Here is a 22,370-nt window from a genome sequence, read left to right as displayed (position 1 = left end):
GACAATGGGCATCCTGGCTTCTGCCAAAGGCAGGCCAGGGTGATCAGACAATGTCTGGGAAAGCATGGTAGCTGATCAGATATCAAGACTGATCAGGTATTGAAGTGTGTTCTGGTTAGCTAACAAAAATTCTTGTAAACGTTTGATTTTACAGGTGGGCATGATAGTTTATGACTGAAGTGTCAACAATGGGGAGGTAGAGGCAGGAGGTGAGAGTTTGAGGCTCTTCTAGTCTATAGAGTGAGACTTTATTTAAAACAACAACAACAAAAATATGGATTTCTACCAGGATGTACATAGATGAGTTTGGCTGGAGGTAGTACCAGCAGCGAACCTCCGTCAGGTACTATGTCTATGGAGGGGGATTCCATAACTAACCAAAAGATCTCTGTATTTGTCATTGTATGCGAGTTGTTTTTAGGAATTTGGATTCATTCCAGGATATTTTTCCTTTTCAGAACTCACTTAATTGGAATGCACACACCGACACCTTCGTGGATAACTGTGTGAATCAACATTAATGGGTGCTTGGCTAGGTGTTAATTATGATAACATTTGAAATGATGTAAAATGTAAGCATCAATCAAAATGCACACAGAGGAATATGGGGAAGCCAGGAAAAGGAATAAGAGAGTTCTGTGCAGTATTTTAGAGAGTTCATCAAAATATTTTTAATAGCAGCTTGTAGGTCTGTGGTAGCCAACAGAGAGAATGCTACCTTTTGACGGTAAGTAGGAAATCAGAGCTATACAGAGAACTCTAATATGCACATGTACACAGACTATACACACTGTAGTTTTGCAAAGGGTGGGCTGGAAGGATAAGCCAGAAGCAATAAAGCTGCAGGGGAAAGCTTGAAAAGGTTAAAGGGAGTAGAATACTGGGAGCATTCCTTTGTGTTTTCGAACATCAAGAGTGAAGTCTCACAGCTGGTGTGGTGGCCTGGTTTGCTACTGACATGCAGAGGGGCCAGGGCACAGCTAAACATTCTCTAAGTCGTGGCAGCCTCCACAGCCAAGACACATCTAATTCAAGTGTTTGTAAGGTCAATGCTGGGAATCCTTGGCCTAGTGTGAGGGTGAAGGAGGCAGAAAAGAATCTGAGGTTTCCAGAACTGACCAGTCTTTTAAACCTGGCCAGCATTCGCCCCACCAGGTCATCTTGCTGCTCCCTGGGAGAGATGTGAGACGTAGGAGTTTTCACTGACATTTACATAAAATGTCAATACCTGAGAGCTGGAAGAGTAGTGGAGTCTAGGACACAGCATTGACCATGGTGGCTTCTATTGTTTTTTTGTGCATGCTAGGCAGGCACTTGACTTCTTGCCGTAATCCTAAAAGCCTCTTCCTCGCTTTAAAAATTCCTGTTCAGTACTGTCTAATTTATTCCCATTAAGAGCTGGCACATTTCCCCCTAGCGGACATCGTCCTAAAAGCTCCCTCCTGGTTTAGATCAATTCCTTGGTTTTGTAGAGCCTGTATAACAGAGCAGTTAGACCCCTAGTCTAACTACACCGACCTGAAGCTAGCCGCTGACCTGGACTGGAAATTATGGTCAAAGAGCAGAGACAACCTCTCCTCTGTCCTTCCTGCTGTTCCTTCTCACCTCGACAGCCCGTGGCCACCTCTGTCACCTCCGCCCCCTCCCCCGCGCCCAGGGGGACTTCCTGCTCAGACCTCCCAGCCCTGCGGATACTTGAGGCCAGGGCGCCTGCCCTTCCTCTTCTCGGTTCTGCTCTCTGCGGGCTGGAACCTAGGATCGGGGTGAGCTCTACTGTGGTCGGGCTGTGGGGCAGGGCGCTGGGGGCACCAGAAGTGGATGGGAGGAGTAGGCATGGACAGAGGAGTGAGCCCAGAGATCCCTGCTTCTGTTCCCTGTGCTGGGAGCAGCCCCGTGGCTGACAGGCATCAGAATCCCGGAGGGATGGGAACCAAGGGGGACCTAGGGATCTGCTCAGGGCAGCAGGATCTGCTACCTCAGTGGCCTCTTACTGGCTGCTGTGCCCTAGTCTGAGAGACAGGGTTGGGCTGTTTTCAGGTAGCCCAGACCCTCAGCACTTGTAAGTGCTTATAAATTCATATGTTTGAGAGGATTGACACCCTGAGGACAATTCCAGATTTTTTTTTTAATTGAACTCATGTCGGGGAAATATTGCAAGATTCGATGTCTGAGGGACTAGAAGGACATAGCCAAAGTTTTGACCAGGTTTCTGTTCCAGATGAGATTGGAATCTATGTTCGTTTTTCCTCCCTTCCTCTTTGTTTTGTTGATGGTCCGCCAGGTTTTTTCTACCGGACACTTGCTCAGCCTCTCCAGCCCAGCCCAGCCCAGCCCAGCCCAGGCTTGCTGTTCATCCTTCCTCCTTGGATCTGTTTGGAGACATTTAAAGTATGGAAATCTGGCATAGGAGTGGTGTCAGGAAGCTGGGTGAGGTCTGGTTCTGCACTGTTTTCAGAGATCCTGTGAGCAGTTGCTTGTGATAGTGTTGTACCCAAGGCTGCCCGCTTCCTCCTGTGGTTTTAAGTGTGTGGTGTGGGGTCTGACTACCAGGTAACATTTGACTTGTTCTTGTGAGCAACACTGAGGCTCAGTAACATGCATGTGGTTACAGGAATGGCTGATATTTGAGTACTACCCCGAGTAATGGCATCCACCATGGTTTCTGTCATCACACAGAGAAAGTGTGTTTGGTTCACACTTGGCTCCTTAAACCAAGTTCCCTTGGCTCCCCATGTCTACTTACATGGATTTCACACTTAGCCAACGTGATTCAGCAGACAAAAATCAACAGCAGATGGGAACTACTGAGGAAAAAGCCAGGCCTAGTGCCGGTAATCTAAGCATCCAGGAAGATAGGAGGAAGGAGACAAGAAGATAGGAGATGGAGGTCAGCCTGGGGGGTGGGGGTGGGGGTGGGCTATGGTCTACCCAATTCAAACATGGGTAGACTGTTTTTCCTTTTCTTCTTCTCTAAACAGTATGGTATACAGGCATCATTTATATGGCATTTACACTGTATTGGGTAATATAGGTTATGGTCAGACAATTTAAAGAATATGGAAACATGTATATCGGTTATATCAAATACTATGCTATTTTATTTTTAATTTAAATATTTTGTATATCATGTGGTTTCTTGAATGGGGACATGTGGCGGGGCAGCTTTTTATGTGTACATGTGCATGTGAGTCTCAAGGTTGATATCTGGCATCGTCTTTATTATGCTTTCTCCACTGTATACTTCCAGGCAGGGTCTCTTAGTGAACACAGGGCTGGACATTTTGGCTATTCTGGCTGACTGCCTTGCTCAGGGGGATTCACTGTCTCTTCCTCCAGTGGGTTGGCAGAGGATGCTGCATCTGTCTTGGTTTTACGTGGGTTCTTGGGATCCAAACTCCTGACTTCCTGCTTGTGAGGCAAGCACTTTACCCTCTAATAGTCTGCCCCACCTATGATGTTACTGTAAGGGATTGAGCACCTGAGGATTTTGTATCTTCAGATTTTAACTAATGGTCTTCAGATACCCAGGAATGACTATTTAAATTTATACCAGGCCTAGTCCACTGCACTGTGTCTTACTACAGTTCAGTGAATCACAGCTAGCTCATTGCAGGAACAGCAGATGAAATCAGAGCAGGGTTTGGAATCAACAGTTTTCCCAATATCTGACATAAGGGTGTTGTCAGAGGAGCAGCAGGTGGCAATTGTGATTGGAGGCTCACCAGGAAACAAAACCCTGATGGGTGAATCTCAGCTAGGCAAGGCCCAAGAGCCTGGGCCCCAGATGTTTCTTGCTGCTGCTGTGTCTTTGCGTGTTTGCCGCTACCATTTCCCCTGGTATCTGGCATGATACGACTGGGCATGGGGAGATCCCCACTGTTCTTGATGTAGTCTTGGAAATATTCTGTTCTACTGGGCATTTTTACCTGAAGATGACTTTCTCCTAAGCTGTATGTACGGTTTAACTGAAGCCATGATTTTATACAATAATAGTGTCAGTTTAAATAGGATTTTGATAATTGAGAGTTTTTAATAAATATAGCAAGGGAATATGATAGTGGTTATTTTAGTGGAAAAATTAACATAGGTAAATGGAGAACAAAATGTTGCCTCTGCCTCTGATAAAGCAAAGGCTGCAGAGGATAAAATATAAAACAAGGAAGTGTCACACAGCCAGAACACATGAGTTTCTATTGAGGAGCCATATAGACTGTGGCTTAGGTTAATGATTAAGAAAAACAATTGAGTCCCAGTAGACCAGATAGCTTAAGTTCTTTTAATCTTAATGTTGGGAGACGTGTTCACAGGTTTTGGAATGCATCACAGCTGAAACAAAGCTTTGAAAGTTTGAAAATAACTTAAGGTTAGACTAAGAAGTCTTTGTCAAATAGCTTTGAGGTGAAAAACCCAAGAAGACAATTTAAAGTTTGAGAAAGGCACATAGCTGAGTGAGGGACTCGTTAAGGCCAGGAAACAAGAACAAAGCAGCCCAATTATCATTAGCTGACATGGCTTTCTTGCTAGGATTAGTTGGTGATCAAAGATGATGATTAATTCCTTGTACCCATTTCTACCCCCAACTGCCTCATATAAAAAACTGTTGATGAGTGGGTATGCACCTGAAAGATTTAAAGTAGAACTGACAGTTTTTCATATATAAAAGTTTAAGTTTGTGCTTCTTTTAAGATTTCTTATAAGATTACCTTTCAAGATAAGTAATAAAGTGATTGATTCTTTCTTTGTAAATGCAATATGCAGCCTGCCAGTAAAAGAACTGGCTGAGAAAAATACCCTGCTTGCTCACACTCTGTTAATCTATTACAAATTACTTAGATGTGAATGTACGTGGATTCTTGGGATGACTTTGTTTTAATCATGTAAGGGAAATGGGAAACATGTTTTTTAAAACCTGTATTCATTATAATCATTCACTTGAAAAATAGAATGTAACCACATTGTAATTTTTATATTACCTGAAAGATTTTGTTGAGATATATGAGTTGTAAAGAAAAAATAAGAACTGAGAAGATGATAGAAAGAGAGAGAGAGAGAGAGAGAGAGAGAGAGAGAGAGAATTTCCCTCTCTTGCGGGCCCTAGAGTTAATTTTAGCCTTCCCCCCCCCCCCACACACACACACATCAGCCGGCTTCAGAGAATTAAGTTTTACTCCCTCAGATAGAAAATTTCTGGAAAGATGGCTCAGCTGTTAAGAGCACTGGCTGCACTTCCAGAGGTCCTGAGTTCAATTCCCAGCAACCACATGGCAGCTCACAACCAACCGTAATGAGATCTGGTGCCCTCTTCTGGCGTGCAGGTGTACATGCAGACAGAACATTGTATACATAGTAAATATATAAATCTTAAAAAAAAAAAAAAAAAAAGTCCAGGTCCATGGACTCTGTAGGCTCCCCCTCAAGCCCTTGCTACTGGAGGCTAGTCCTCATGGCAGCCATAGGGCATGCAAGTGGATGTTGCCCACTCTCACTGAAGACTGCACCCCCTGTTTCCTAACTTGCTAGACCTAGGCCAAGAAGATGTTAGAAAAGACAACAGTGTATAACTCCTATGTTTATTAGTCCACCTTCCTCCCCTTGCAAAGGAAAAGAAAGGAGAAAGCACACAAGGGCCTAAGTGTCCATTAAACTAGCGTTTGAATGGTCAAAGTTTGTGAGAAAATGAAGGCATCCTTAAGGAGGTCAAGAAACACAGTTAAGTGGAGACTCCTGACTTAGCAGCTTACTAAGCCCTATGCACTGAACTCAGTGCCCAAAGGTGGTGATGATGCTGCACATGGAAATGATTCCGAAATCGACTCATTAGGCTGCTTTCAACAGTACAGAAAACTGTGCAGTACTAACACATTAGTAACACGTTTTCTGTCCCTGACTAACACTGTTTTCATTTTTCAAAAAGTAGTGTAGTTTTTACTGTGCAATGCGAGCTTTTACCCAAGAGTCTGAAATGTCCCAGGGAAATGCTTTACTACTAATCTGTGTTGCCAGCTCCAGGAATAGTATTTATACTGCAAAGTGAAAGTGAAAATTGTTTCATTGTTATGCAATAGGTTATTTTCAAACTTATGGCTATAGACAATTGAGGATTTTACTCAAGTTTTTGACAAATTTCACCCAAAAAAGTGGGGACTAAGGGGAAATAAAAATATATGGATTTTTAGACATTCAAGGATTTAGTTATTCTGATCACAGAAATAGTTTGTCCTGTGTATTTTATCTCCTTGTTCTCAGAGCATGCTAAACTAACAGTCGAGAAGACGGTTTTAAATCATCAGAACAAGGTCAGGACAGGAGAGGGATGAACAGGACTTGGACAGGACAGGCCTGCCGATGTTTGGAGTGAGCAGGTTGCTAGAGGAAGTTCTCAGTGTCCGTAGAGGGAAGAAGAGCCCAGAAAGGGCCACAGATGCAGTCTTGGAGGGACAAGTCCCTCAGAGTCAGGGGTGAATTCAGGACGAGGGAAGGAGAGGAAATGCTCAAATGTCATCAGACTTCTCAATAGCAAAGCTGATGGCTGTAAACAGTTAGGCAAAGGCTCCAAGATTCAAATGTAAAAACCACATCCAGCCTATTATAGACCTTGCTAAAGTGTCCGTGGAATGGAAGTACAATGACCATGCCAGAAAATCAGGGAATTGAATTAGCTGTTTGGACAGTGCGTGGCAGCAGAGTGAGGGAGTGACACAGGACGCAGCAAGCTCTTGGGGCCCAGGACAGACGATACTGGTGAAGGGGGTTAAGCTGTGCAGCCCTTAGAGCACAAGCAGCTACAGTGGAGTATTGTGGATAACGTGGTCTATGAGCACCAGACGGTGTAACACATTTGCAAAATGCAAGAGAAGAACAGTGTGCTGAGCCCAGGTGAATGCCTCCAAGTGCCAGTGTGTCTCGGAAGGGTCAAGTGCATGGAAACTTTCAAGATGGCCTTTACTGCACGATCCATTTGGGTTGTGAGGGGAAGTGTGTCTCCCAGTTTGTTACTGGTGTGCCCAATAGCATTAGCTGGGTTTTTCACTCAGGTCTGTCGCTCCAGCTGCACTCACAGCCCTTCTATCAACAGAAGCCAGGAGGTGAGCGATATGTCCCTGGACTAGAGATGTTGAGCACAGCCTATAAGGACCCTTTGTTGCCAGAGAGCCAGGATGTGTGAGTCCAAAAGCTCAGGGCAAAGTAACCAGTTTAAAGAGATCCTCACTAGACAAAAAGGGACATTTCTGAGCATCAAGAATAAAAGCAAAAACAAAAACACCAGTTAGCTGAAATACTTGGAGTGTGCAAGTTCAAGGGTTGAAACCTCCGTCTATACCGTCAGCACGCTTTCCATTCTGACAACAGCTCTAAGAGGCAGAGTGCATGCTGTGTCTCCTCACAGGCCCTAGAGGTAGGTTCCCTTCCCCTGCCGGTAGGCGCTTGCTTTCCCCTTTTCGTGTTCTACCTGCTCTCACACCCTGTTCAGGGGAGTCATCGGAAGCCTCTGAGAACGCCCAGGCTGTCAGGCTGCAGAAACGGGACTTTGGTAACTGTCTGTGGGTGACGTCAGAGCAGGCAGGCCCTGCTCCTGCAGTCTCCTGCTTCCAGCCTCCTCTGCTGCATCTGTAGATTCGTAGGCTGGTGACTCTACTGCTGCCTCTTGGCCTCTCACATGACCCCTGGCTCTTCATGTAAGGAATGACTTCTTGTACAGTAGAAGGACAAGGTACTGGGCCTGAGTTAGCCTGTCTGCTCCCAGCAGGGCTGTATCATTTAATGTATGTGACCTTCACCTTTCATGCTGTGGGGGCTGCATTCACTGAGCCACAGCATCACTGTGTGAGCGCGAGTGAAGACGCAGCTAACCCATCAGCCTGGGTTTATATGACGTTGATTTTAATCCCCCATTCCAGGCTCATCATCATGGATCCTCTGCTGGAAGCCAATGGCACCTTCGCCTTAAACCTTTTGAAAATACTGGGTGAAGACAGCTCAAAAAATGTATTTTTCTCACCCATGAGCATCTCCTCGGCCCTGGCCATGGTCTGCATAGGGGCAAAGGGAAACACTGCAAGCCAGATGATTCAGGTAACCAGCACCATTTCCCACCAGATAAATACCATATGGACTGTCAGTTGAGCTGGTCCAAATCTCAAAGTGACTGCTCTTGATGAACAACTGCTGGAGACATTAGAGCGTCAGTGTGTATGATGGCAAGTATCTGCTACCCCTGCTGGGACACTGGCATGAGCACCTTGATCCATTAGTGCTGGTGGGGTGAATGCTGGTTATGTTAATGGGAAGGTTGGAGATCACTTGGGCCAGGAACACCAAACGTTTGCAACCCTTACCCCATTATCTGTTTTTTCACTCCTCATGGGCCTCAGCCTTCCTTGAAGCAAAGTACACTGGGCTGATCTGTGGTGATATTTTATTTGTGCTCTTCCAAATAAAGCTTGCCTGAAGATCAGAGTGTGGAGCTAGCCATTAGTCAACCACAGATGATGCCAGGCAGTGCTGGCGCACACTTTTGATCCCAGCATTTGGGATCTTATGTTTTTGATCTCAGTACTTGGGAGTCACACACCTTTAATCCCAGCCCTGGGGAGGTGGAGACAGGAAGTGATGTGGCTGAGCAGAGAGAGGAATATAAGGTGGGAGGAGACAGGGGCTTGTCCCTTTTTGGACTAAGGAGTTGGCAAGGTAAGAGGTGGCTGTGGCTGGCTCCTTTACTTCTCTGAACTTTCAGCATTTACCCCAATATCTGGCTCCAGGTTTTTATTAGAATTGGCACTATACTGATCCTTCCCATGACCCTGAAGTTCCTTCCCACATTAGGTCAGGTGTGGCAGGGAGTCCAGAGACAGAACCAACCACAGCTCCTCCTGGGTACAGTGTTTTAGGTGCAGAGGCATGTGAGTTACAAAGACAACCTGCCCAGAATAACATGGGGAGACAGCCAGGGATGAGTCCATTGCAGAAATGGGGAAGGGGACATGTGTTAGCCAGGTACATCCGTGTAACAGACAGAACTGCTGGGTGATTTAAATGATACACCCTTTTATTTTTACTGTTCTACAAGCTGAAGTCTAAAACCAAGGGGTTGACATTTTGGTTTTCCGTGTCTTATAGATAGCAGCTACCGCTGTGTTCTCATTGTGTGTTTCCTGTTTGCTGTGATCCGATCTCCTTTCTTATAATGGCACTCCTCAGACTGGATTAGAGTTCACCCTTATGACCTCATTTCAACTTTACTATTCCCTTACAGGCCTGTTTCCTAATATGGTCACAATTATTTAGACAGATACCAAAGGTCGCAGGGACAATGTCTCATGTGTCTTGTCACCACAAACAAGTACTTCTGCCCACAGACACCACACCACAGACCCTGTTCTCCAGACCCCTGTAAACACTCCTTCACTCTCCTGCCTTGCCAGCTGTTAAGTCCAAAGCCAACACCATGAGTTAGATCTCATCAAGTTTTTTTTAGAACAAGCCATCCTGATATGCAGTGGGTAGAAGCAACACTGACAATGTTTCTCAAAATCTGGGTTCCAATGAGGAGGAGTTCCTCTGCTCATTGTGAAACCAGATCAGCTGAGGTCACCATGGGCTCTTTTAGCAGCATTGGAAGATCCAGTGAGGCTGATCTCATGTCTGAGGTGCCAGCTATTGGCTAGGGCTTTGGTTTTCTTCCAAGTCACTTTGTGTGGTAGTGTTGACTCCAGAGGTTTCCATGTTGCCAACAGCAGGATAGCTTGGTCTTCCTTCCATGAGGTTGGCTGGACACAAACATGGCACTGGGTCTTCGAAGGCCCAGGCCTGGAACAGTATTACTTCTTAATACTGTTGGTCAGTGTCTTAGAGTTACCATTGCTGTGATGAAACACCATAATAAAGAACAACTTGGGGAGGAAAGGGTTTATTTCAGCTCACAGTTCCGTATAGCAGTTCATCATCAAAAGCAGTAAAAGCAGGAACTCACACAGGGCAGGATCCTGGAGGCAGGAGCTGATACAGAGGCCATGGAGGAGTGTTGCTTTCTGGCTTGCTCATCATGACTTGCTCAGCCTGCTTTCTTATAGAACTTAGTACCTCCTTCCTGCCCAGGGGTGGCACCACCCACAATGGGCTGGGCACGACCTACAATACCCTTTCACATCAATCACTAAAAAAATGCCCTACAAACTTGCCTACAGCCCCATTTTATGGAGCCATTTTTTCTTTTTGTTTTCTAGACAGGGTTTCTCTATGTTGTCCTGGCAGTCCTGGAACTCACTTTATAGACCAGTCTGGTCTCAAACTCATAGAGATCCACCTTCCTCTGCCTCCCGGGTACTGGGATTAAAGGTGGGTGTATGCCACCACTGCCTGGTTTAGAGGCAATTTATTGACTGAGGTTCCCTCCTTTTTGATGTCTTTACCTTGTGTCAAGTTGCCATAAAACTATCTAGCACAGTCAGGCAGTGGCAGCACCTGCCTATTCAGGGGCGGAGGAGAGACTGTGGCAGTCTAAGGTTAGGAGCTGCCTGCTTTGAGCCAGTGGAGGTTGGGTTGGCAGCCATGGTTTTAGCAAGATAATAGGTAGTGAGCATGAAGAGTTGAGGTTTTTGGAGGTCCATTTCTGCACACTCCAGGGCTGACAGGGTCTCAGAAAAGACCTTAGAGAGGGAGCTTTCAAAACAACTTTGTCTTTTTAGGTAATTATTTGAGCGACAGCAGGGATCTGTAAAATTCTGAGCAGGAGCTTAGTGTTTACCTATTTCCTAAAGCTGCACTTACTGGAATTCTGTTTTGAATCTGTTTGATTTCAGGCACTCTCTTTGGATAAATGCAGCGGCAGTGGAGGTGGAGATGTCCACCAGGGCTTCCAGGCACTTCTCACAGAACTGAATAAGACCGGAACACAGTACTTGCTCAAAACAGCCAACAGGCTCTTCGGTGAAAAGACTTTTGATATTTTAGCAGTAAGTTTTTCCAGTTTTTGTGAAGCAAAGTGAGAGAGGAATTATGTGGTACAGTAGGGAGTGTGTGAGCTGGGAGTTCCCCAACTATGTGGGCATCAGGGCAACTCTCGTGTATGTGCATGTGCATTTGTGTTGTTTTGAATTGTACAGAATACAAATTAAGTCAGCAAAGCATGAGCCCTCCTCACCCTGTTTCCCAATCTCCATGTTACCTAGAATAAGAGGGTCTATAGAGTTGATGCTTGTCTTCCTGCATATACAGAAATTTATTTGTGAATATTTTCCCTGCATACAGCCATCAGAATATACATATTGTTTCATAATTTGTTTCTTTCATTCTTTGTATTTTATGTTGTACTACAGTTTTTCACGTTGTTATTTATTATTATCCTACTATTACTTTATTGTTATGATTGATGTTGGGGTTGGAATAATGGCCTCACACATGCCAAGCATACACTCAAACACTGAGCTAAATCCCGGGGCCTGCTCACTATGATTAGCCATCCTCCAATAGTCCTGAGTATACATGTTTCATGGCATGGAAAACCATTTTCCCATGGAGGGATTTTAACTTACACCCTGTCTGGGCCATTGCCAACCATATATTATTGAATATGATTTTGCACATTGTTTTTTTTTTTTTTTTTGCTCCCGAGTGTATTGGTAGAAAGAAGAAAGTGAAGCTTTGAGATTGTACTATGTATTGTTAATTGTTCTCCCACTGGACCTACAGGGACTCTCTGAGGTAAAGCCATGGCTGTCTCCTTACACCTAAGCAGAATTGTGAAGTTATATTATAAAAGTAGTTCCCGGAAAACAAATGAAATATGTGTCCGTGAGCTGTTTGAAAGAAAGACTAGGGAATCATTCCTCATATGCTGTCAACATAGTGCGTGTTTCAGCCCATTTGTGCAGCATCATTTTCTGTTCTAGCATGGCAGACTGTGGGCAATCGTTAACACTACTGCTACCTCATAGGCTGTGTCAGCAATAGGGTTTGAACATCTTTTTGTGCTGCTGGAGATCAAACCCAGGACCTTGTACATGCTGGGCCAGCCTCTCACCGCCAAACTGTTCACTAGACTATGTCCCCAGCCCTGACAGCTTTTTTGTGAGTTGCTCACATCTGAAGCTGAGCCACCCAGTGTGGTAACCACCAAATACACGCAGCTATTCACAATCCAAACCATCAGTGAAGATAAAATAAATTTTGTCACCTCACCTGTTGTATTCAGGCAGTCTGTGGCCATAAGCAACACCATGCTTGAAGAGTGCCAATTTCTGCTTCTGTCCTCACAGGAAGTTGTGTGGAAGGCTAGTGCGGAATGACCTCCCATGTCCTGTGTTCCCTGCGACACTGTGTAGCCCTGCTGTAGGTCTTGTGAGGCTGTCATTCTGCATACCCTAGAGTTACTGCATCTGAGGATCTTCTCAGTGACCTCAGTCAGTCACAGCTACTGTCTGGAGGATTTGCAGTTCATGGCATTTTAAGACCACCCTCTTACCTTGCTCAAAAACTAAAATTCAAGAGTTGAATACAGAGAAGTTTATTTTTTATTTCTCCTCCTTTTTAATAGTAAGTGCATTTGTACGTCATTGAATTCTTGCTTCTCTGCTTTTGATCATCAAGGAAGGAGGCTGTTAGTGCTAATCACTTCCATGGCTATGTAGTTATGTTGCTCTGTCTCAGTCTTTTAAAGATTCCTGCCACAAGTTCTACGAAGCAGAGATGGAAGAGCTGGACTTTCAGGGAGATACAGAGCAGTCCCGACAGCACATCAACACCTGGGTGGCCAAAAAGACAGAAGGTGAACACAGAGTCCATCTGTTCTGTTTGTTTGGTTGGTTTTGGAGCTGGGAATTGAACCCAGGGCCTTGAACATGCTCAGCAGGTTCTCTATTATTGAGTTACTTCCTAGTCACTGTTAGCCAGTTAGTCTATTTTTAATAGTCTTATTGATCTCTTATTCAGAAGAACATCGGCTGTGAAGGGGAGTATCTCTTTGCTTTTTAAGGTGATTGTCTCACTTAGGGTTTCTATTGCCGTGAAGAGACATCATGACCACAGCAACTCTTATAAAGGAAAACATTTAACTGGGATGGTTCACTTATAGTTCAGAGGTTCAGTCCATTATCACCACAGTGGGAAGCAAGGCAACATGCAGGCAGACATGGTGCTAGAGCTGAGATTGTTTGCATCTTGGTCGAATGACAGCAGGAAGTGAACTGTCTCACTGGGTGGAGCTCGAGCATAGGAGCCTTCAAAGCCTGCCACCACAGTGACACCTTCCTCCTGCAAGGCCACACCTACTCCAGCAAGGCCACACCTCCCATTTGTGCCTCTTCCTTGGGGGCCATTTTCTTTTAAACCACCACAGTGACACTTCCTTTTTATTTTATGGTTTTGCCATGTTAGGAATCAGCTCCAGGGCTTTGTGCATGTCAGCAAACATTGTACCACTGAGCTATAGCCTCCAGCCCTAAAGTGGAGTCTCTTAAACTTTTCCCATTTGTGACCCCCTTTCACTTAAGTTATCTTTATGTGACTAAACATCAAGTGTCAAACATATATGTATATATATATATATATATATATATATATATATATATATATATATGTAGTCATTTATTAAGATTAAAGCACTTTGGCATACTAATGAAATTATATTGCTTGCCCAATCCAACATGATCCAAATATATATAATAATTTAATATTTACTCACTGAAGAACGATGACAGTAAAATATTAAAAGCCTTTGTCTTTTACGATTAAACCATTCTGTTTATATAAGAGCAGAAAATGTGTGTGGGAAAACACTGCAGTTCCCAACATTCAAGAGACTTGAATCTGAACCACAGTGTTTCAGGTAGCATGGATTAGTGTTATAGGAATGACAAGATGTGTAGTGCAATGTGCATATGTGTGTTCAAAACCATGGCTGCAGAGAACTCATATGATGCAATGCAGTCCATTAATGCCAGGAGCACCTCAGGCTGATTAAATGTTTGATTTCAAAGTAATTTTTGGCCATTGTGCATTCAAATACCTTTTATGGTTGCCCACTATTTTTGCTGCTGCTTCATTCAGTTACATGGTGGGACATGACTCCCATTTTAAGAAGCCTTCCTCTTCTGCCAGGTGTAGTGGTGTAGGCTTTTACTCCCAGTATTTGGGAGGCAGAGACAGAGACAGAGGGATCTTGGTGAGTTAGAGGTCAATTTGGTCTACAGACTTGTTCTACATATAGTGAGTTCTTAGCTAACCAGGGCAACATGGTGAGAATTGGTCTCAAAGAGGGAAAAAGAAAGAAGTGGCTTTGTTCTAAATTAATTCAACCTTTACAGTTCTGTCTTTAGTAAATTAACAGTGTCTGACATGTTTTCTAGCTTTAGCCTGCTCTAACCCACCTATCTGTGATGTCTGTCAGTATCTTGGATAGCTTTTCCAGAGCACATTTCCCTCCCTCCCTCCCTTCCTATCTACCTGTCTGCCTGCCTTCTTTCCTTCCTTCCTTTCTTTTAGTCTCTTCATGAATTGAGTGAAGAACAGTTTGCACTCTGAGTTGAGCTCCCTACTCTGATGTGGCTCAGATTCTACAGTTCTGGTGTATCCCTACAGGTGGGTTCGCCCTGCTGTCCTTCACCTGCAGTTGTGAGCTCTGCCTTATACTTGTAAGGAGCACTGTATAGCTGCTCCTCTACTTTTAAATTTAATTTTTAAATCCTGACACAGGAAATTATGCATATGTTTGGGGCTCTGTGTTATTTTCAAGACATATAATCTTCCTCAAATAGGGGGTTAATATTCTTATTGATCCAAATATTGTGTATATGTGTGTACATGTGCAGGTCCATCTGTGTGTTCATGTGTAGGTATGTATACATATATGTTTCTGTGTGTGTGGAGGCCAGAAGACATTGGCTATTGTTTCTCAAGCACTATCCATTGGAGTATTTATCTAATTACTCTTTATCAATAAAAAATCGGAAGTCAGATATTGGGGTAAAAATCTGAATGATCAGAGAAGCTGTAGAGAAGCCATCAGTGACCTCCTACATCTTCTGTTCCTCCCTCCAAAAGCACCAAGATCCTCCCTCAGCCCTGACTTACTACTTCCTGTCTCCTATCTATTCTCAGTTTTCTGTTGAGAACAATTAGAAGGTAAATCATTTCCAACAGATGTTTCTAGTGTTTATTCCATGACATAAAAGTACCTATGGTTACTTTTGTAACCTCTATGGTTAATTTTGATCAGCTAGTGGCTAGCTCCACCCTCTGACTCAAAGCAAACTTTATTGTCAGAATTTGATCAAAATATCACACAACAGTCTATCTCATCATCATTCCTGTTTTTTTTTTTTTTTTTTTTTTTTTAAGTCAAGGTCTCTCACTGGACTGGAACTCACCAATAAAATATGCTGGATGTTCAATAAGTTCCACCGATCCATCTGAGTCTACCTCCAAAGTGCTGAGATTACAAGCATGCTTGATCACATCTACTTGTTTTGATTTGTTTGTTTATGTGGGTTCTGGGAGTTGAACTCAGGTCTTTGGGCTTGCAAAGCACACAATGCCTGAACTATCTCCTTAGCCCTAGTTTTTAAATTTGAGTTTATATCCAAACCATTTTTTAAAGATTTATTTTTCAATTATGTGTGTGTATATGACTGTTTGTCTATGTTTGAGTATTTTTACCTGTGGGGGTCAGAAGAGGGCATCAGACTTCCTGTAGTTTGAGTCACAGGTATTTGGGAGCCACTTGACATGGAAGAAGGGTCCTTTGCTAGAGCAGTAAGCACTCTTAACCCCTGAGCCATCTTTCTAGCACTTTCTCCATTTTTTAAAAAATTCTTTAAATTCCTTCATTAAGTTTAAGATACCAGCTGCTTCTTTTTCTAGCTCACATGTTAAGGATTCACACTGAATGTACTGGCATTGACTCATACATTTTAGGTATTCATTGGAACAATGATGTTTTTGTTTCATGAACAATTTCTTTTGTTTAATTTTTTTCTTCTCAGAACTTTTGAAAAATATTCCCTTTTCTTTGTAGTGATGGTTGTGTTGCTTTAAGGACAAATATTTGACTTATATTTAATGGACAGTGAAATCCCTTAAATGTGTACTTGACCATTCAAGCAGTTGGTCACTCTGCATGTATCAGCCAACTCTCTTAGCTAACTGGCTTTTTAATTCTTCCTTTCAGATAAAATTACAGAGTTGCTGTGTCCAGGTGCAGTGAATTCAGACGCTCTGCTGGTGCTTGTGAATGCCATCTACTTCAAAGGAAACTGGGAGAAGCAGTTTAACAAAGAGGACACCCGAGAGATGCCTTTCAAAGTCACCATGGTGAGTGCTGAATGGTCCCCTGTTTACACTGGCCTCTAAAACACACAAGAAGGCTGTCTCATGCAGTCTGTGCTTCATGTGGCTTTGGGTAGCTTGGCAAGGACTTCCCACTAACCTTCAGGGCTTTCTCTTCTTTTCTTCTTGTATGGTACCACACAGACACCTGCTTGCTCCCCAATTTCTTGCCTGGACCCTGCTTCTGTGATCTGTTATGCTCTTGCTAGTGTCTGCATACGGGACAAATCTCCGGCACTGCTCTCTGTTTACTTTATTTGGATCTTCGGCGTTTTTCAACTTTTGAGATAAAGTTCAAAAATCTACATATGGTATATAAGGCCCTTTGGGCCCCTGGATCTAGCCCATCTTTCCTGATTTCCTTTTTTTTCAGTGCTGTCCTCCACAAAACTCCATCCATTGTATACCCTCATTCTCCAAGCTGTTACCACGCTCCTCACTGGTCTCTACAAGACAACACAGCAGTCTTTTGTCACCTTGCTGTAAAAGCAACGGAGGGAAACACTTGTTTTATAGTGGCTAGTTTATGATTAGTGCTCAGTAGACAGTAAATCAGTGGGCAAAAATTAGTTTGATGGGACAGGTACAGATTTTTGCTTACAGACAAGAAAACAAAGACATGTGTATACAGGATAGACTCTGAGTATAGCAACCTCCACCTTGGAGGATATCACTTGCTGATGGATCTCTGCTGTTGTTCTGCTACCCTCAGCATAGGACCTTAGCTTTTTTATATACATAGTTAACATTTTTATTTCATGTGCAAGGGTGTTTGCCTGCATGCACTTTGTGCATTTGTCTTAAGCCCATGGTGGTCTGAGAGGATGGCATTGGGGGCTCCAAAATGGATGGTAGTGAGCTAGCATGTGGGTTTGCGAACTATAACTAGGTCCTCTGCACGAGCAACAAGTGCTCTTAAGTGTTAAGCAATCTCTCCAGTTCCAAGAGGGTCTTTCTCATGCTCGCACCATGGCTTGGACCTTGATGCTATATGAACGTGGAAAAGGACAGAGGGAGGAAGGAGAGCAGGAAGCATCTCATTTGAGCTCCTCCCTTTCATCCAGAGGGAAATCTTTCTCATACATTGTATTCTCTCTTCATTTCTTATCTCTGCAGTAGAGAAAGATGTGGCTGTGGCTGAGGGTCAACTGCAAGCCATATATGTATGTCCCTGGTCTGTTGAATGAGCTATCGTAACCATATTTTTTCTTATTTTGAATGGGTGAGTTTATTAAGTACATCCAGTTAAAGTAAAAGAATAAAAAAAAGTGATAGATGTAGATGGATGAATGGATACATGGGTGGATGGCCACCATCAAATCAGGAATTCAAAACATCTTGTAGTAGTTGATTGGGAAAGCCCCATTAAATAAAGCAATCAGCTGGCGCTCCCAAGACAGAAAGCCCCAGGTGGAGCAGAGTGTCTGCTCTGATGAGGCTCCAGATAAAAGAACAAGAAACAGAAAGGTAACATCATTCAACCCTGGGCAAACAAACACTCAGCAAACCAACTGAGGAAGCCCCATAAGATAGCCAACTAGAGCTCCCCATTGAGAGTCCCAGACAGAACAGAGGCTGTCTGTGAGACTTTAAAGTAAAACTGAAGAACAACAGATGGTGATAACACCATCAAACTGAAGCTGACAACATCCAGTAGAAACCTACTGGGAAGCTGAGGCAGTCATCAGAACCCCAGCTGAACTTTCTCTCCCTGACTGAGGTTCCCATGGCAGAATTTCCAGATTTTCTTTCCCACTGTAGGTACTTTTATGTCATGGAATAAACACTAGAAACATCTGTTGGAAATGATTAACTTCTAACTGTTCTCAAAGACACAGTATTTATACTCTTAGACTGTTTTGAATTTCCTGTCAGAGTTGGGAGGAGGGGGACAGCTGATCTCCAGGAGCCTAGGAGAATATTTGATATAAACATCTTTGATTTGGAAACATGTGTGGAGAGGAGAGGAAACCTCTCTTCCAGAAAGAGCTTCTCAATAAACTCAAACAATACAGGACACTTTCCAGTAGAATGTACTTGCGGTAGCTGGGGGTCCAAAACCACAAGGTTTTTGTGTTGATACAGACTTTTATTTAAATTCCATATTACTAAATGGATAGGAATTATAGACATGAATCAGTAAATAATTAAATTACTAAGACTGGGCCTTTTTATATTACATGATTGGATGCTTTGGGTACTAGAGACATATTGGGAGAAACTGCCCAAGGCAGAAAGCAACACCTTGTGGATTATGTCCAAAAGTCAGTCCAGGCCCGTTTTCCCAGACAGAATTTCTTGAGGACACACTCCTGCTTGTTATTGACAGACGCTCCAGCAGCAGAACAGCAGAACAGTTGTGACAAAGTGTGTGGGCCACAGGCTCAAGAATCTAAACATCCTGGTCTGCCACGGCTAAAGTGTCCTAGTCATGGGCCAAGGACATGCCTGAAGAGACGAGGCCAGGAAGCTGCTTGGCTTGGGGCTAGTTCAGGCAGACATGCCGTGGTGAAGACGGACCAGGACGACAGAAATGTCCTCCTTTTGCCCCCACTTGATTGAGAATGGGGTGCTGTGCAGAGAACTGTGACTGCAAAGGTAATGAGACAGATGTAGGGTATGAGAAAGGAATGATCTCTGCATATCAGATATTTACATTATGATATCAGATGTTCTTTGTTTCATGAGACAATCAAAGAAAGGTCACTCCAAGATGAACTTTAGGACTTGGCAGCAGGTAGGAGCAGCCTCTGATGACTGAACCTCGAACAGCCATTTAAAGGCGTATTTATTGATGATTACACAAAGTTGTTTTGGGGATGAACAAGTTCCTCATACAAAAGTCCCTGATCTAATCTGTATGTTTTTCTGAAGGAAAACATCACACCCTTTAATCTTTATTGTGTACTATTTGTAGTACCCAATAATCCAAGAGATCCAGGTGTGCCAGAGGTGTCTGGCACACAGCTTTCTGACACTGTATTTACAGTTATGGAGATAATCAGCTTAAGAAGAGAACAGGTTCATTGGATTCATTTTTAGGGGTTCCAGTTTCCGATTAGATGAATCCATGATTTAGGCCTGTTATGGCGGTTCTTACTGGTGATGGTGGGATCAGACGAGGAGCAAAACTGTTCACCTCAAGGCCAGAAAGTGAAAGAAAGGAAAAAGAGGCCAAAGTCCTGAAATCCCTTTCAAGGGCACATCCCAATGACCTAAACACCCCCTACTAGGCCCTACATCTTCAAGATTCTACCCCCTCCCAAAACTGTACTCTGACGACCAAGCCTTTAAAAAAAAAATGGGTCTTTGAGGCACAGGTAAGTTCTAAATTACTCCAGAGGCTGAGGGGCTGATGGAATGTTCTGGGAAGTTTAATCAAAGTGCTCCTAGAGGCAGAGAGTGACTGCCTCTGTTGCCCAAAGTATTCATTGTGTCTTGTTTTGACTTAATATTTATCCATCTCTCACAGAATGAGGAGAAACCTGTGCAAATGATGTTTCAGAAGTCTACCTTTAACATGACCTATGTGGAGGAGATATCCACCACGATTCTGTTGCTTCCCTATGCTGGCAATGAGCTGAACATGATCATCATGCTTCCAGATGAGCACGTTGAACTGAGAACGGTAAGGAGCATGGGGCCTTGATGGGGCTGTGAGAGAAAAATTGAGTGGCATTTGGGTTTCTGCTGGGGCAGCTCTCCTAGGCTCCCATGATCATGTTTTTATATTTTATTCATTTGTGATGCTGGAGTGGAACCCAGAGCCTGGAGCCTGCTTTACAAACACTCACCACTGAGCTGTACTCGCCCCTCCCAGCTACCTTATTGACTTACAGCCACACTTCCCTGGACAGTGTAGGGCCTCCCCATCATCTCAAGTGTCCTGTGACAACACTGTCCTGAAGTCTTCAACTCTCTTCTAGGTGGAAAAGGAAATAACTTACGAGAAATTCATAGAGTGGACAAGGCTGGACAAGATGGACGAAGAAGAGGTGGAGGTTTTCCTCCCACGGTTTAAACTGGAGGAGAATTATGACATGAAGGAATTCCTGTGCAAGCTGGGCATGACTGATGCCTTTGACAACAGGGCAGACTTTTCTGGAATAGCATCTAAAGAAGGCTTGTTTCTGTCCAAGGTCCTTCACAAGTCCTTTGTGGAGGTCAACGAGGAGGGCACCGAGGCTGCAGCTGCCACCGCCGCCAATGTATATTTTAGGTGTATGTCCTCCTACTTCTGTGCCAACCACCCCTTCCTTTTCTTCATCCAGCACTGCAAGACCAAGGGGCTGGTGTTCTGTGGCCGGTTCTCCTCTCCCTGAGAAAGGATTCTGCTGGGTCAGCCACGGCCTTTGCCCATTCCCCCTCCCATGATCTGTGATTTATCTGTGGATTAATAAATGTTGTGACAAGTCTGTGCTTGGTGCCACATAACTGTAAATCCAGCACTTAGCTGATGAAGTTGAAAAGATCAGAATTCAAGCAAGGGCAGTCTTAGGTACATAGCGAACTCAAAGCAAGTCTGGGCTACACTAGACTATCAAAGACATAAACAAAAACCAAATGAAACAAAAAGAGAAGGAAATACCTGAGTCTGGACGCTTTATAAAAAAGAAGTGCTTGGTTGACAGCTCTGGAAGCTGTAGAACATAGTTGGGGCTTCTGCACTGCCCTAGTGAGGTCCCCTGGTGGATGGCAATGCACAACAGTATGTGAGGTTCAGATTTGTTACTAACAAGCCATTCTCACAGGACTGATCCAGTCCCTTGATACCTACATTAATCCTTTCCTAGACCGTGACCTTCATGACCAAAGTGACATGGGAAACCACACTTCAGCCTGTGAACCCTCAGAGGACAAACTAAATCCAAGTCAGCACCTCTCATCCTCTCTGTAGCACTCCTGGTATTTTAATTTTTGGTTATTGATTGATTGATTTTTACAGTACTGGAGATTTACCATATGGCCTTACATATACTAGGCATATGCTCTACATTTAACTATATCTACAAACCCCCTTTTAAAAATGTTTCTTCCTTTGAGAAAGGGTCTCATTGAGTTGCCCAGGCTGGCCTTAAACTCTTTCTGCAGCTCAGGGGCATCTTGAATTTGAGACTTTTCTACCTCAGCCACGTGTGCAGCTAGGATTGCAGGTCTTTGCCACCATATCTAATGTTCCTGGTATTTTGTAAAACGTTTGGGACAAGGAGATTCTGGGTAGAGCAACTAGTTTACAAGGCAATTCTGCTGCAGGGAGTGCCTTTGAGATCTACAAGCCTGAGGTCTACTTCCCAAGGCCTTCTAATAGTCCCCAACAGTCCCCTGATGTACCTGATTGAGCACTCAGGCCCTGAGGAAGGAGGGCAGCCCCAGACCCCTGCTGCCCAAGCCTGAGGCAGCCTTGAATTGTAACTCTACTCCTATCTGGTGCCTTTCTAACTTCTACCACCCCTATCTCACATTTGGCGGACTCCTAGCACATAAGTTAATTGGCGTAAGGGCTACTTACTAATTATATGGCATGGAACCTTTCCGCATGTCCTACCACCACACCACACTCAGCTCTAAAAAAATTCCTATAGCAGCAAGGGATTCCTTTGTTTCAGAGGACTGAACGCTTTCTTCCTTTAGAGCCCCATCACACTCTCTCTCTGAGTATGTGCGTGCGCGCACGCCCCGCGCGCGCGCACGCTGCTGGTGACATGAGTACTCAGTTTGTTTTTTCTGTCACAGATGAGTGAGTTATTGGTTCCTTTTCCAGAGACTCACTGACTTTCCTCTCATATTTTGACCTTTTCAGTTAAAAAAAAATACCATCTTTAATGTTGGATATTTGGCTGATAGATCACTAGCCTGGCTTGTGCAGGACACTGAGTTTGAATACTAACCTGGCTTGTGCAGGGCACTGAGTTTGAACACTAGCACTGCAACAAATAACCCCCTCTCCAAATCTTTCACATTCCTTCTTACTAGCCTCCCTGTTCGACCTTGAAACCTGTTTCTGCACTCTGTTGACCTTGAATCTCATGCTTTCCAGGCTCTGTAGCTAT

General features: G+C 43.9%; 1 protein-coding gene across 4 annotated transcripts; it reads left to right on the top strand.

Moving 5' to 3' along the window:
- Positions 1-1,498: 1,498 nt before the first annotated feature.
- Positions 1,499-20,737, top strand: LOC128104144 (serpin B6-like). Of its 4 annotated transcripts, XM_052728915.1 has the most exons (8): positions 1,499-1,763; positions 2,282-2,388; positions 7,899-8,073; positions 10,800-10,952; positions 12,646-12,763; positions 16,163-16,305; positions 19,793-19,948; positions 20,247-20,737. In XM_052728915.1, exons 1-8 carry the CDS (start codon positions 1,551-1,553, stop codon positions 20,640-20,642), a joined length of 1,461 nt encoding a protein of 486 aa, XP_052584875.1. In that variant the 5' UTR covers positions 1,499-1,550; the 3' UTR covers positions 20,643-20,737. The 4 variants fall into 4 exon arrangements, with proteins under 4 accessions (XP_052584875.1, XP_052584878.1, XP_052584876.1 ...); XM_052728918.1 differs by lacking the exon at positions 2,282-2,388 and having other exon boundaries at positions 1,509-1,763; XM_052728916.1 differs by lacking the exon at positions 1,499-1,763 and having other exon boundaries at positions 2,282-2,427.
- The last annotated feature ends 1,633 nt before the right edge of the window (positions 20,738-22,370 follow it).

The sequence above is a fragment of the Peromyscus californicus genome, unplaced genomic scaffold, assembly GCF_007827085.1.
Source record: "Peromyscus californicus insignis strain IS unplaced genomic scaffold, ASM782708v3 Scaffold_8__1_contigs__length_139910024, whole genome shotgun sequence".
Lineage (NCBI taxonomy): Eukaryota > Metazoa > Chordata > Mammalia > Rodentia > Cricetidae > Peromyscus > Peromyscus californicus.
Note: the sequence above shows the minus strand (reverse complement) of the source record. Positions and strands in the feature narration are given on the sequence as shown.

Coding starts and splice junctions, on each gene's coding strand:
- LOC128104144 (XM_052728915.1), top strand. CDS start 1,551: ATGGTCAAAGAGCAGAGACAACCTCTCCTCTGTCCTTCCTGCTGTTCC. Junction 8,074..10,799: donor CTGCAAGCCAGATGATTCAG/GTAACCAGCACC, acceptor GTTTGATTTCAG/GCACTCTCTTTGGATAAATG. Junction 19,949..20,246: donor AGCACGTTGAACTGAGAACG/GTAAGGAGCATG, acceptor ACTCTCTTCTAG/GTGGAAAAGGAAATAACTTA.